The 12,500-nt window shown below is 44.9% G+C and overlaps 2 protein-coding genes across 5 annotated transcripts in view; one reads left to right on the top strand and one right to left on the bottom strand.

Annotated features, from left to right (window-relative positions):
- LOC133543343 (pre-B-cell leukemia transcription factor 1-like) overlaps positions 1 to 7,312 on the bottom strand; it is a 74,599-nt gene extending 67,287 nt beyond the window's left edge. For all 4 annotated transcript variants that reach the window (XR_009804356.1, XM_061887859.1, XM_061887860.1 and 1 more), the window contains exon 1: positions 7,288 to 7,312. Coding sequence is in view for 3 of the 4 variants with exons in the window: in XM_061887859.1 (XP_061743843.1) it covers positions 7,288 to 7,297 (10 nt within the window). In the remaining variant the exon portion in view is untranslated. The remainder of the gene's footprint in view (positions 1 to 7,287) is intronic.
- Positions 7,313 to 8,599: 1,287 nt separating this feature from the next.
- LOC133543534 (glutamine synthetase-like) overlaps positions 8,600 to 12,500 on the top strand; it is a 12,278-nt gene continuing 8,377 nt past the window's right edge. Inside the window, exons 1-4 of the mRNA XM_061888146.1 lie at positions 8,600 to 8,910; positions 8,973 to 9,134; positions 9,195 to 9,341; positions 9,407 to 9,534. Of these exons, the coding sequence (XP_061744130.1) occupies positions 8,745 to 8,910; positions 8,973 to 9,134; positions 9,195 to 9,341; positions 9,407 to 9,534 (603 nt within the window). The 5' untranslated portion in view covers positions 8,600 to 8,744. The remainder of the gene's footprint in view (positions 8,911 to 8,972; positions 9,135 to 9,194; positions 9,342 to 9,406; positions 9,535 to 12,500) is intronic.

The following is a 12,500-nucleotide window of genomic DNA, read 5'->3' as shown; positions in this document are numbered from 1 at the left end:
TGTCAACAACATGTCAACAAAGAGTGGTAGCATGTCGACATGTCAACAAAGAGTGGTACCATGTCAACAAAGAGTGGTAGCATGTCAACAACACGTCAACAAAGAGTAGTAGCATGTCAACAACATGTCATCAAAGAGTGGTAGCATGTCAACAACATGTCAACAAAGAGTGGTAGCATGTCAACAAAGAGTGGTAGCATGTCAACAACATGTCAACAAAGAGTGGTAGCATGTCAACAACATGTCAACAAAGAGTGGTAGCATGTCAACATGTCATCAAAGAGTGGTAGCATGTCAACAAAGAGTGGTAGCATGTCAACAATATGTCAACAAAGAGTGGTAGCATGTCAACAACATGTCAACAAAGAGTGGTAGCATGTCAACAACATGTCAACAAAGAGTGGTAGCATGTCAACATGTCATCAAAGAGTGGTACCATGTCAACAACATGTCAACAAAGAGTGGTAGCATGTCAACAACACGTCAACAAAGAGTAGTAGCATGTCAACAACATGTCAACAAAGAGTGGTAGCATGTCAACAACATGTCATCAAAGAGTGGTAGCATGTCAACAAAGAGTGGTAGCATGTCAACAACATGTCAACAAAGAGTGGAAGCATGTCATCAAAGAGTGGTAGCATGTCAACAAAGAGTGGTAGCATGTCAACAACATGTCAACAAAGAGTGGTAGCATGTCAACAACATGTCAACAAAGAGTGGTAGCATGTCAACAAAGAGTGGTAGCATGTCAACAAAGAGTGGTAGCATGTCAACAAAGAGTGGTAGCATGTCAACAACTTGTCAACAAAGAGAGGTAGCATGTCAACAACATGTCAACAAAGAGAGGTAGCATGTCAACAACATGTCAACAAGAGTGGTAGCATGTCAACAACTTGTCAACAAAGAGAGGTAGCATGTCAACAACATGTCAACAAAGAGTGGTAGCATGTCAACAACTTGTCAACAAAGAGAGGTAGCATGTCAACAACATGTCAACAAAGAGTGGTAGCATGTCAACAACTTGTCAACAAAGAGAGGTAGCATGTCAACAACATGTCAACAAAGAGAGGTAGCATGTCAACAACATGTCAACAAGAGTGGTAGCATGTCAACAACTTGTCAACAAAGAGAGGTAGCATGTCAACAACATGTCAACAAAGAGAGGTAGCATGTCAACAACATGTCAACAAAGAGTGGTAGCATGTCAACAACATGTCAACAAAGAGTGGTAGCATGTCAACATGTCAACAAAGAGAGGTAGCATGTCTTGTCAAAGTTAGCGTAAGGTTCCTGTTGACCTCTGACCTGACAAGCCCGAGCAGGTTTCTGATGAAAGGCGCTCTCAACACTCAGTTCTCAGTTTCTCAACACTCAGTTCTCAGTTTCTCAGTTTCTCAACACTTAGTTCTCAGTTTCTCAGTTCTCAGTTCTCAGTTCTCAGCTCTCCGCTGGCCTGCTCCACTTCTGGAAAGTTCTCCCATTAATCTGCTAATTGATGAGCCAGCCTGGTGCTCCACTAATGAGGTCGCCGCAAATGAGCTGCAAATGTTTTGGCGTTGAATGAAACGTGCTGAAAGTCTAATTAGTGCAGAAAGTGAAAGTGAAAGTGAAAGAGGGAGGCTGGGTTAGCTCTGAGGGTCAAAGGGCAACTTGTTGACTTCTTCTCACCATTGCTGAGGTCTGTGACTTCCAGCAAACTTCTGCTAAGTCAGTACACTTTGAGAAGTGCACTTACTTCCTGGGGTGTTAATGAAGTGCTGCTGTCCCAAATCCAGCATTATCTACTTGCTGGACATGAGGTGTGCAGCATTATCTACTTGCTGGACATGAGGTGTGCAGCATTATCTACTTGCTGGACATGAGGTGTGCAGCATTATCTACTTGCTGGACATGAGGTGTGCAGCATTATCTACTTGCTGGACATGAGGTGTACAGCATTATCTACTTGCTGGACATGAGGTGTGCAGCATTATCTACTTGCTGGACATGAGGTGTGCAGCATTATCTACTTGCTGGACATGAGGTGTACAGCATTATCTACTTTCTGGACATGAGGTGTGCAGCATTATCTACTTGCTGGACATGAGGTGTGCAGCATTATCTACTTGCTGGACATGAGGTGTACAGCATTATCTACTTTCTGGACATGAGGTGTACAGCATTATCTACTTGCTGGACATGAGGTGTGCAGCATTATCTACTTGCTGGACATGAGGTGTGCAGCATTATCTACTTGCTGGACATGAGGTGTACAGCATGATCTACTTTCTGGACATGAGGTGTACAGCATTATCTACTTTCTGGACATGAGGTGTGCAGCATTATCTACTTTCTGGACATGAGGTGTGCAGCATTATCTACTTGCTGGACATGAGGTGTGCAGCATTATCTACTTGCTGGACATGAGGTGTACAGCATTATCTACTTTCTGGACATGAGGTGTACAGCATGATCTACTTTCTGGACATGAGGTGTGCAGCATTATCTACTTGCTGGAGATGAGGTGTGCAGCATTATCTACTTGCTGGACATGAGGTGTGCAGCATTATCTACTTGCTGGACATGAGGTGTGCAGCATTATCTACTTGCTGGACATGAGGTGTACAGCATTATCTACTTTCTGGACATGAGGTGTGCAGCATTATCTACTTGCTGGACATGAGGTGTGCAGCATTATCTACTTGCTGGACATGAGGTGTGCAGCATTATCTACTTTCTGGACATGAGGTGTGCAGCATTATCTACTTTCTGGACATGAGGTGTGCAGCATTATCTACTTTCTGGACATGAGGTGTGCAGCATTATCTACTTGCTGGACATGAGGTGTGCAGCATTATCTACTTTCTGGACATGAGGTGTGCAGCATTATCTACTTGCTGGACATGAGGTGTGCAGCATTATCTACTTGCTGGACATGAGGTGTGCAGCATTATCTACTTGCTGGACATGAGGTGTGCAGCATTATCTACTTTCTGGACATGAGGTGTGCAGCATTATCTACTTTCTGGACATGAGGTGTGCAGCATTATCTACTTGCTGGACATGAGGTGTGCAGCATTATCTACTTGCTGGACATGAGGTGTGCAGCATTATCTACTTGCTGGACATGAGGTGTGCAGCATTATCTACTTGCTGGACATGAGGTGTGCAGCATTATCTACTTGCTGGACATGAGGTGTGCAGCATTATCTACTTTCTGGACATGAGGTGTGCAGCATTATCTACTTGCTGGACATGAGGTGTGCAGCATTATCTACTTTCTGGACATGAGGTGTGCAGCATTATCTACTTTCTGGACATGAGGTGTGCAGCATTATCTACTTGCTGGACATGAGGTGTGCAGCATTATCTACTTGCTGGACATGAGGTGTGCAGCATTATCTACTTGCTGGACATGAGGTGTGCAGCATTATCTACTTGCTGGACATGAGGTGTGCAGCATTATCTACATAACTTAGACTTAGACTTCTTTTATATTGTCGTTCAAATTTGAACTTTACAGCACAGATAAGAACGACACTTGGTCACAACATCTCCTGGTAGTACTTTCTACCATCTCCTGGTAGTACTTTCTACCATCTCCTGGTAGTACTTTCTACCATCTCCTGGTAGTACTTTCTACCAGCTCCTGGTAGTACTTTCTACCATCTCCTGGTAGTACTTTCTACCAGCTCCTGGTAGTACTTTCTACCATCTCCTGGTAGTACTTTCTACCATCTCCTGGTAGTACTTTCTACCATCTCCTGGTAGTCCTTTCTACCAGCTCCTGGTAGTACTTTCTACCATCTCCTGGTAGTACTTTCTACCATCTCCTGGTAGTACTTTCTACCATCTCCTGGTAGTACTTTCTACCATCTCCTGGTAGTACTTTCTACCAGCTCCTGGTAGTACTTTCTACCATCTCCTGGTAGTACTTTCTACCAGCTCCTGGTAGTACTTTCTACCAGCTCCTGGTAGTACTTTCTACCATCTCCTGGTAGTACTTTCTACCAGCTCCTGGTAGTACTTTCTACCATCTCCTGGTAGTACTTTCTACCATCTCCTGGTAGTACTTTCTACCATCTCCTGGTAGTACTTTCTTCTTCTTCTCTCATCAGCAGTGCAGAAACACGACGAGTGGTCGTGATGGATAAATATGTCTGATAAATAAGCCTGATAAATATGTCTGTTATTTTTTTACCACTTCTCCATTTTATTATCATGAGAAAATATTTTTGTGCTCATGTTTGAATTGTTAAAAGGTTTGGCAAACATTCTCTTACAGCCACAAACATCAAGATGGTAAAGTTTAAATCCTCAAAGTGCTCCTTTTCTGATTTTATTTTCATTTTTAAGCATGTTTGAGAGGGATATATATCTACATAGAGAGAGAGAGACATTTATATATACATAGAATATACAATATATACATAAAATTGTGTATACGTGTAGGTGAATGTGTGTGTGTATATATATATATGCATATATACATATATACATAAACATATATATATACATATATGCATATATACATATACACATACAGTATATATACATGCATATACATACATATATATATACATACATAAGATATATATATATATAAATCATAAAGTATATACACACACACACATACATACATATATATATATATATATACATACATACATACATACAGTAGTGAGTAGTGAAAAAATACACTCACACAAAGATGTATATAAATGTGTGTGTGTATTTTTTTTCAATACTCAGTTATATTTTACAATTGGCTAAACATATTTTAGTGTTGTTTTTTAAAAATTGCCAAGATAGAGAGCCATTAAGAGACAGTATATTATAATAAAATCATGCACTCAAAATAGATTATATTTTGTAGTTACAGTATCTCTGTCAAAAAAAGTCATACATGGTACTGTAAATACATCTAATATTAAATATCTTTTTAAAACCTTCATTCTGATAGTTAGTCTACAGTGCCACCTTGTGGACGGACGCAGCACCGACGTTAATTGGCCGAGGGAAAAACTACAACTCACCTTAGTTTAAAACTACTCCACTTTAAAGTTAGTCTAGTTTAAAACTACTCCACTTTAAAGTTAGTCTAGTATAAAACTACTCTACTTTAAAGCTAGTCTAGTATAAAACTACTCCACTTTAAAGTTAGTCTAGTATAAAACTACTCCACTTTAAAGTTAGTCCAGTATAAAATTACTCCACTTTAAAGTTATTCTAGTTTAAAGCTAGTCCAGTTTAAAGTTAGTCTAGTTTAAAACTACTCCACTTTAAAGTTAGTCTAGTATAAAACTACTCTACTTTAAAGCTAGTCTAGTATAAAACTACTCCACTTTAAAGTTAGTCTAGTATAAAACTACTCCACTTTAAAGTTAGTCTAGTATAAAACTACTCCACTTTAAAGTTAGTCTAGTATAAAACTACTCCACTTTACAGTTAGTCCAGTATAAAATTACTCCACTTTAAAGTTATTCTAGTTTAAAGCTAGTCCAGTTTAAAGTTGGTCTAGTACAGGGGTCTCAAACTGACTTGGGGGCCACTGGATGCAGAGTCTGGGTGAGGCTGGGCCGCAAGAAAAGATTTCTTCAAAAACATGTTGCATCCTCCTCAGCATGTCTACTTGTATAATGTTGTTTCAAATTGTATTATTTGTGCAGCACAACTTTCTTTGTGCAAATAAGACACGTCAGAGTGTCCCTGTGCTCAACAAAGAAATATTGCATCTCCCACTTTTCCTGGAATTGTCTTTGCTCATCACTAACCTTTCTCATCTCTGCAGGCTTTGGAAAAGATATGTTTGGGGTTGTGGAATATATTTGTATTTAGCCCACGCACGGAGAATAATGTTATTTCCACAATGTGTGTCCTTCTGCTTTCCCTCCCTACAGCAACATGGCGGTCGGTGGATAATAGCCAGGAAAGTACCAGGATAGCGAGCGCAAAAAAGTGAGGGCTCCCAGAGTGTTATCCTGTGTCATATAGAAATATATGTAGTGTTCATCGTGTGAGGCAGTGCAAATGAAACAATAAAAAAAACTAATTATGGTTTGAATTGGTCCGGGTTATCATGGACTGTTATTGCTGACAGACAGGTGTCACAGTGTGACTGCAGCCAGGCATGTAAGAAAACCCTCATCTCCATGGAAACGTCTCTGGCGCTTTCACTCATTTGCCGCTTTTCCACTAATGCAGAGGTAGGCACCCCAGAACGGTGAAAGAGTCATTTTGGAGCCAAATAACACAACGCTGTCAAGCAGGCCAGCCTTACATTAAACTGTCATATAATGGTGGGGGCCGCAAAATAACGTCTCGCAGGCCACGATTGGCCCCTAGGCAGCGTGTCTGAGACCACTGGTCTAGTATAAAGCTACTCCACTTTAAAGTTGCTCTAGTATAAAGCTACTCCACTTTAAAGTTGCTCTAGAATAAAGCTACTCCACTTTAAAGTTGCTCTAGTATAAAGCTACTCCACTTTAAAGTTGCTCTAGAATAAAGCTACTCCACTTTAAAGTTGCTGTAGTATAAAGCTACTCCACTTTAAAGTTGCTACTCCACTTTAAAGTTGCTCTAGAATAAAGCTACTCCACTTTAAAGTTGCTCTAGTATAAAGCTACTCCACTTTAAAGTTGCTCTAGAATAAAGCTACTCCACTTTAAAGTTGCTGTAGTATAAAGCTACTCCACTTTAAAGTTGCTACTCCACTTTAAAGTTGCTCTAGAATAAAGCTACTCCACTTTAAAGTTGCTCTAGAATAAAGCTACTCCACTTTAAAGTTGCTCTAGTATAAAGCTACTCCACTTTAAAGTTGCTACTCCACTTTAAAGTTGCTCTAGAATAAAGCTACTCCACTTTAAAGTTGCTCTAGTATAAAGCTACTCCACTTTAAAGTTGCTACTCCACTTTAAAGTTGCTCTAGAATAAAGCTACTCCACTTTAAAGTTGCTCTAGTATAAAGCTACTCCACTTTAAAGTTAGTTGAGGACAGGGGTCGGCAACTCAAAATGTTGAAAGAGCCATATTGGACCAAAAATACAAAAACAATTCTGTCTGGAGCCCCAAAACAAATTTAAAAGCCATATTACATACGGATAATGTGTCATGAGATATAAATTGAATTAAGAGGACTTAAAGGACACCAAATAAGCTCAAATATAGCTACAAATGAGACATAATGATGCAATATGTACATACAGCTAGCCTAAATAGCATGTTAGCATCGATTAGCTTGCAGTCATGCAGTGAGCAAATATGTCTGATTAGCACTCCACACAAGTCAATAACGTCAACAAAACTCACCTTTGTGCATTCACGCACAACGTTAAAAGTTTGGTGGACAAAATGAGACAGAAAAAGAAGTGGCATAAAACATGTCTTAGAAAGTCGGAGAAAGTTGTACATGTAAACAAACTAGGGTGAGTTCAAGGACCGCCAAAATAAGTAGGACAAAACGGCACTCGCCAAATACTGGAATCAGCATGTTTAATATAAACAGTGTGTTTTACAGCAATTAGGGAGGTTTGTGTCATGTTTGTCCTCCTGCAGAAACTATATTAAAACAAAAATATTTCCCCCTCATCTTTTTCCATTTTTCATACATTTTTGAAAAAGCTCCAGAGAGCCACTAGGGCGGCGCTAAAGAGCCGCAGGTTGCCGAACCCCGGTCTAGTATAAAGCTACTCCAGTTTAAAGTTGGTCTAGTCTAAAGATACTCCTGTTTAGAGTTAATCTTGTTTAGAGTTAATCGAGTACAAAGTTAGTCCAGTTTAGAGATCGTCCAGTGACGTCAGGGACCGCCAACAAGGTTTTGTCCCCGCAGCAAACGTTCGCACCAAAGTAGGCGGTGACGTCACACCGCCGACCACAGCCTTCGTGTGTGCTTGACGTTCATTGGTCCATAGTTAGGCGTGCGCGTGACGTCACCCTGAACCGCGACAACGCCCACGTTAGCCCTTGCTGCAGCTAAGCTAACCAAGACAAGCAATGATCGATAATCAATGATGATTATCATGGGGCTGAGTAGCTATTGATTTTCTCCTCGTGTCGTGGAAGTTTCCAGGAGCTTGATGGGTGAGATCATTCATTCATTCATTCATTATTCTTATTAACTGTCACGTGGCGGACACTATATTAGGTACACTGGCCCTCCTCTCATACTGTCTGATAAAATAACTAGTTATTACTTTATGTATTTACATGTACTATTGACCATGATTTGTATCAAAATATATTATTTAGAATTATTATTATTATTTATCACGTGAGCGTCTTATGAATGCAAAATATTTGCTGCTGTGGGCTTTTGTCCGCTAGATGTCGCCATTTAGCTAGGTGTCAGCCTGATGCAAAGCTAAGATGATATTGAAATAAAAAAGGGAATAAAAACGAAGAAAAGTGAAAGTGTTGGCGTGACGTGGCGTGTTGCGTGTACTTTTAGCATTTTAACCACGCTAGGCGGCGCGGTGTTTGTACAAATGTGTACTTTGGACTCTTTTCCCAATCACTTCCCCACGTAAAGACGTGTTTATTTCATTCAAGCCTGGTCCCAGCGTGACGTCACGCGGGGAGGCGCGCATGCAGTCACGCGTGGCCAATCAGGCGCAGCGAGCACGCGCCTCGGCGGTTATAAAACTCGCGTAGGGGGACGATACAGGCCGATTGATACCTGAAGAGTCGCTCTCCCTCTCCCTCGTCCACGCTCGTGCACGTCTCACCTGCGCGCGTGCCTGAGCCCCTCCAGGTCTGGAGTCGTGACCATGTCCACCTCAGCCAGTTCCAAGCTGAACAAGGTCGTCAAGCGCCAGTACTTGGACCTCCCCCAGGGATCCCGGGTCCAGGCCATGTACATCTGGATCGACGGCTCCGGAGAGGGTCTCCGCTGCAAGACCAGAACTCTGGACTCAGAACCCAAAACTGTTCAAGGTAAGACCTGTTGGTTGGAATGATTGTGTTATTCATAAGGAGAAAATCCATTTATGTGGCAGATCTTCCGGAGTGGAACTTTGACGGCTCCAGCACGTACCAGTCGGAGGGCTCCAACAGCGACATGTTCCTGGTCCCGGCCGCCATGTTCAGAGACCCCTTCAGGAAGGACCCCAACAAGCTGGTCCTCTGCGAGGTGCTGAAGTACAACCGCCAGGCCGCAGGTATGTTCCCCAACTATGGTGGTGGTCCGCAGTCCTGTGCAGCTGCTGTGTGCTCCCCAGAGAGCAACCTGCGGGGGAGCTGCAGGCGCGTGATGAGCAGGGTAGCCAGCGAGCAGCCCTGGTTTGGGATGGAGCAGGAGTACACCCTGCTGGGCACGGACGGACACCCCTTCGGATGGCCCAAGAACGGCTTCCCGGGCCCGCAAGGTGAGGCGGAGACGCGGGCGGCGCCGCCGTGTTTGTCTAAACCTGTTGTGGCCCCGCCCCCTCAGGTCCGTACTACTGCGGCGTGGGCGCCGACAAGGCGTACGGGCGCGACATCGTGGAGGCTCACTACCGAGCGTGTCTCTACGCCGAGGTCCAGATCTGCGGCACCAACGCTGAAGTCATGCCCGCCCAGGTAGTGAGCGCCACCTATGGTCTACAACTGTTATCCTTAGAAGTCATGCCCGCCCATGTAGTGAGCGCCACCTAAGGTCTACAACTGTTATCCTTAGAAGTCATGTCCGTCCAGGTAGTGAGCGCCACCTACGGTCTACAACTGTTATCCTTAGAAGTCATGCCCACCCATGTAGTGAGCGCCACCTACGGTCTACAACTGTTATCCTTAGAAGTCATGCCTGCCCATGTAGTGAGCGCCACCTACGGTCTACAACTGTTATCCTTAGAAGTCATGCCTGCCCATGTAGTGAGCGCCACCTAAGGTCTACAACTGTTATCCTTAGAAGTCATGCCCGCCCAGGTAGTGAGCGCCACCTAAGGTCTACAACTGTTATCCTTAGAAGTCATGCCCGCCCATGTAGTGAGCGCCACCTAAGGTCTACAACTGTTATCCTTAGAAGTCATGCCTGCCCATGTAGTGAGCGCCACCTAAGGTCTACAACTGTTATCCTTAGAAGTCATGCCCGCCCAGGTAGTGAGCGCCACCTAAGGTCTACAACTGTTATCCTTAGAAGTCATGTCCGTCCAGGTAGTGAGCGCCACCTACGGTCTACAACTGTTATCCTTAGAAGTCATGCCCACCCATGTAGTGAGCGCCACCTACGGTCTACAACTGTTATCCTTAGAAGTCATGCCTGCCCATGTAGTGAGCGCCACCTACGGTCTACAACTGTTATCCTTAGAAGTCATGCCCGCCCAGGTAGTGAGCGCCACCTACGGTCTACAACTGTTATCCTTAGAAGTCATGCCCGCCCAGGTAGTGAGCGCCACCTACGGTCTACAACTGTTATCCTTAGAAGTCATGCCCACCCATGTAGTGAGCGCCACCTACGGTCTACAACTGTTATCCTTAGAAGTCATGCCCGCCCAGGTAGTGAGCGCCACCTAAGGTCTACAACTGTTATCCTTAGAAGTCATGCCCGCCCAGGTGGTGAGCGCCACCTACGGTCTACAACTGTTATCCTTAGAAGTCATGCCCGCCCAGGTAGTGAGCGCCACCTACGGTCTACAACTGTTATCCTTAGAAGTCATGCCCGCCCAGGTAGTGAGCGCCACCTAAGGTCTACAACTGTTATCCTTAGTAGTCATGCCCGCCCAGGTAATGAGCGCCACCTACGGTCTACAACTGTTATCCTTAGAAGTCATGCCCGTCCAGGTAGTGAGCGCCACCTACGGTCTACAACTGTTATCCTTAGAAGTCATGCCCGCCCAGGTAATGAGCGCCACCTACGGTCTACAACTGTTATCCTTAGAAGTCATGCCCGCCCATGTAGTGAGCGCCACCTACGGTCTACAACTGTTATCCTTAGAAGTCATGCCCGTCCAGGTAGTGAGCGCCACCTACGGTCTACAACTGTTATCCTTAGAAGTCATGCCCGCCCAGGTAATGAGCGCCACCTACGGTCTACAACTGTTATCCTTAGAAGTCATGCCCGCCCATGTAGTGAGCGCCACCTACGGTCTACAACTGTTATCCTTAGAAGTCATGCCCGCCCAGGTAGTGAGCGCCACCTACGGTCTACAACTGTTATCCTTAGAAGTCATCCCCTTCCAGGTAGTGAGCGCCACCTACGGTCTACAACTGTTATCCTTAGAAGTCATGCCCGCCCAGGTAGTGAGCGCCACCTACGGTCTACAACTGTTATCCTTAGTAGTCATGCCCGCCCAGGTAATGAGCGCCACCTACGGTCTACAACTGTTATCCTTAGAAGTCATCCCCTTCCAGGTAGTGAGCGCCACCTACGGTCTACAACTGTTATCCTTAGAAGTCATGCCCGCCCAGGTAGTGAGCGCCACCTACGGTCTACAACTGTTATCCTTAGAAGTCATGCCCGCCCAGGTAGTGAGCGCCACCTACGGTCTACAACTGTTATCCTTAGTAGTCATGCCCGCCCAGGTAGTGAGCGCCACCTACGGTCTACAACTGTTATCCTTAGAAGTCATGTCCGTCCAGGTAGTGAGCGCCACCTATGGTCCACAACTGTTATCCTTAGAAGTCATGCCCACCCAGGTAGTGAGCGCCACCTACGGTCTACAACTGTTATCCTTAGTAGTCATGCCCGCCCAGGTAGTGAGCGCCACCTACGGTCTACAACTGTTATCCTTAAAAGTCATGCCCGCCCAGGTAGTGAGCGCCACCTACGGTCTACAACTGTTATCCTTAGAAGTCAACTCCATCCAGGTAGTGAGCGCCACCTACGGTCTACAACTGTTATCCTTAGAAGTCATCCCCGTCCAGGTAGTGAGCGCCACCTACGGTGTACAACTGTTATCCTTAGAAGTCATGCCCGCCCAGGTAGTGAGCGCCACCTAAGGTCTACAACTGTTATCCTTAGAAGTCATGCCCGCCCAGGTAGTGAGCGCCACCTACGGTCTACAACTGTTATCCTTAGAAGTCATGCCCGCCCAGGTGGTGAGCGCCACCTACGGTCTACAACTGTTATCCTTAGAAGTCATGCCCGCCCAGGTGGTGAGCGCCACCTACGGTCTACAACTGTTATCCTTAGAAGTCATGCCCGTCCAGGTAGTGAGCGCCACCTACGGTCTACAACTGTTATCCTTAGAAGTCATGCCCGTCCAGGTAGTGAGCGCCACCTAAGGTCTACAACTGTTATCCTTAGAAGTCATGCCCGTCCAGGTAGTGAGCGCCACCTACGGTCTACAACTGTTATCCTTAGAAGTCATGCCCGCCCAGGTAGTGAGCGCCACCTACGGTCTACAACTGTTATCCTTAGAAGTCATGCCCGCCCAGGTGGTGAGCGCCACCTATGGTCTACAACTGTTATCCTTAGAAGTCATGCCCGCCCAGGTGGTGAGCGCCACCTACGGTCTACAACTGTTATCCTTAGAAGTCATGCCCGCCCAGGTAGTGAGCGCCACCTACGGTCTACAACTGTTATCCTTAGAAGTCATGCCCGCCCAGGT

The sequence above is a fragment of the Nerophis ophidion genome, linkage group LG26 (assembly GCF_033978795.1).
Source record: "Nerophis ophidion isolate RoL-2023_Sa linkage group LG26, RoL_Noph_v1.0, whole genome shotgun sequence".
NCBI classification, from domain to species: domain Eukaryota; kingdom Metazoa; phylum Chordata; class Actinopteri; order Syngnathiformes; family Syngnathidae; genus Nerophis; species Nerophis ophidion.
This window is presented reverse-complemented; position numbering and strand designations above follow the sequence as displayed.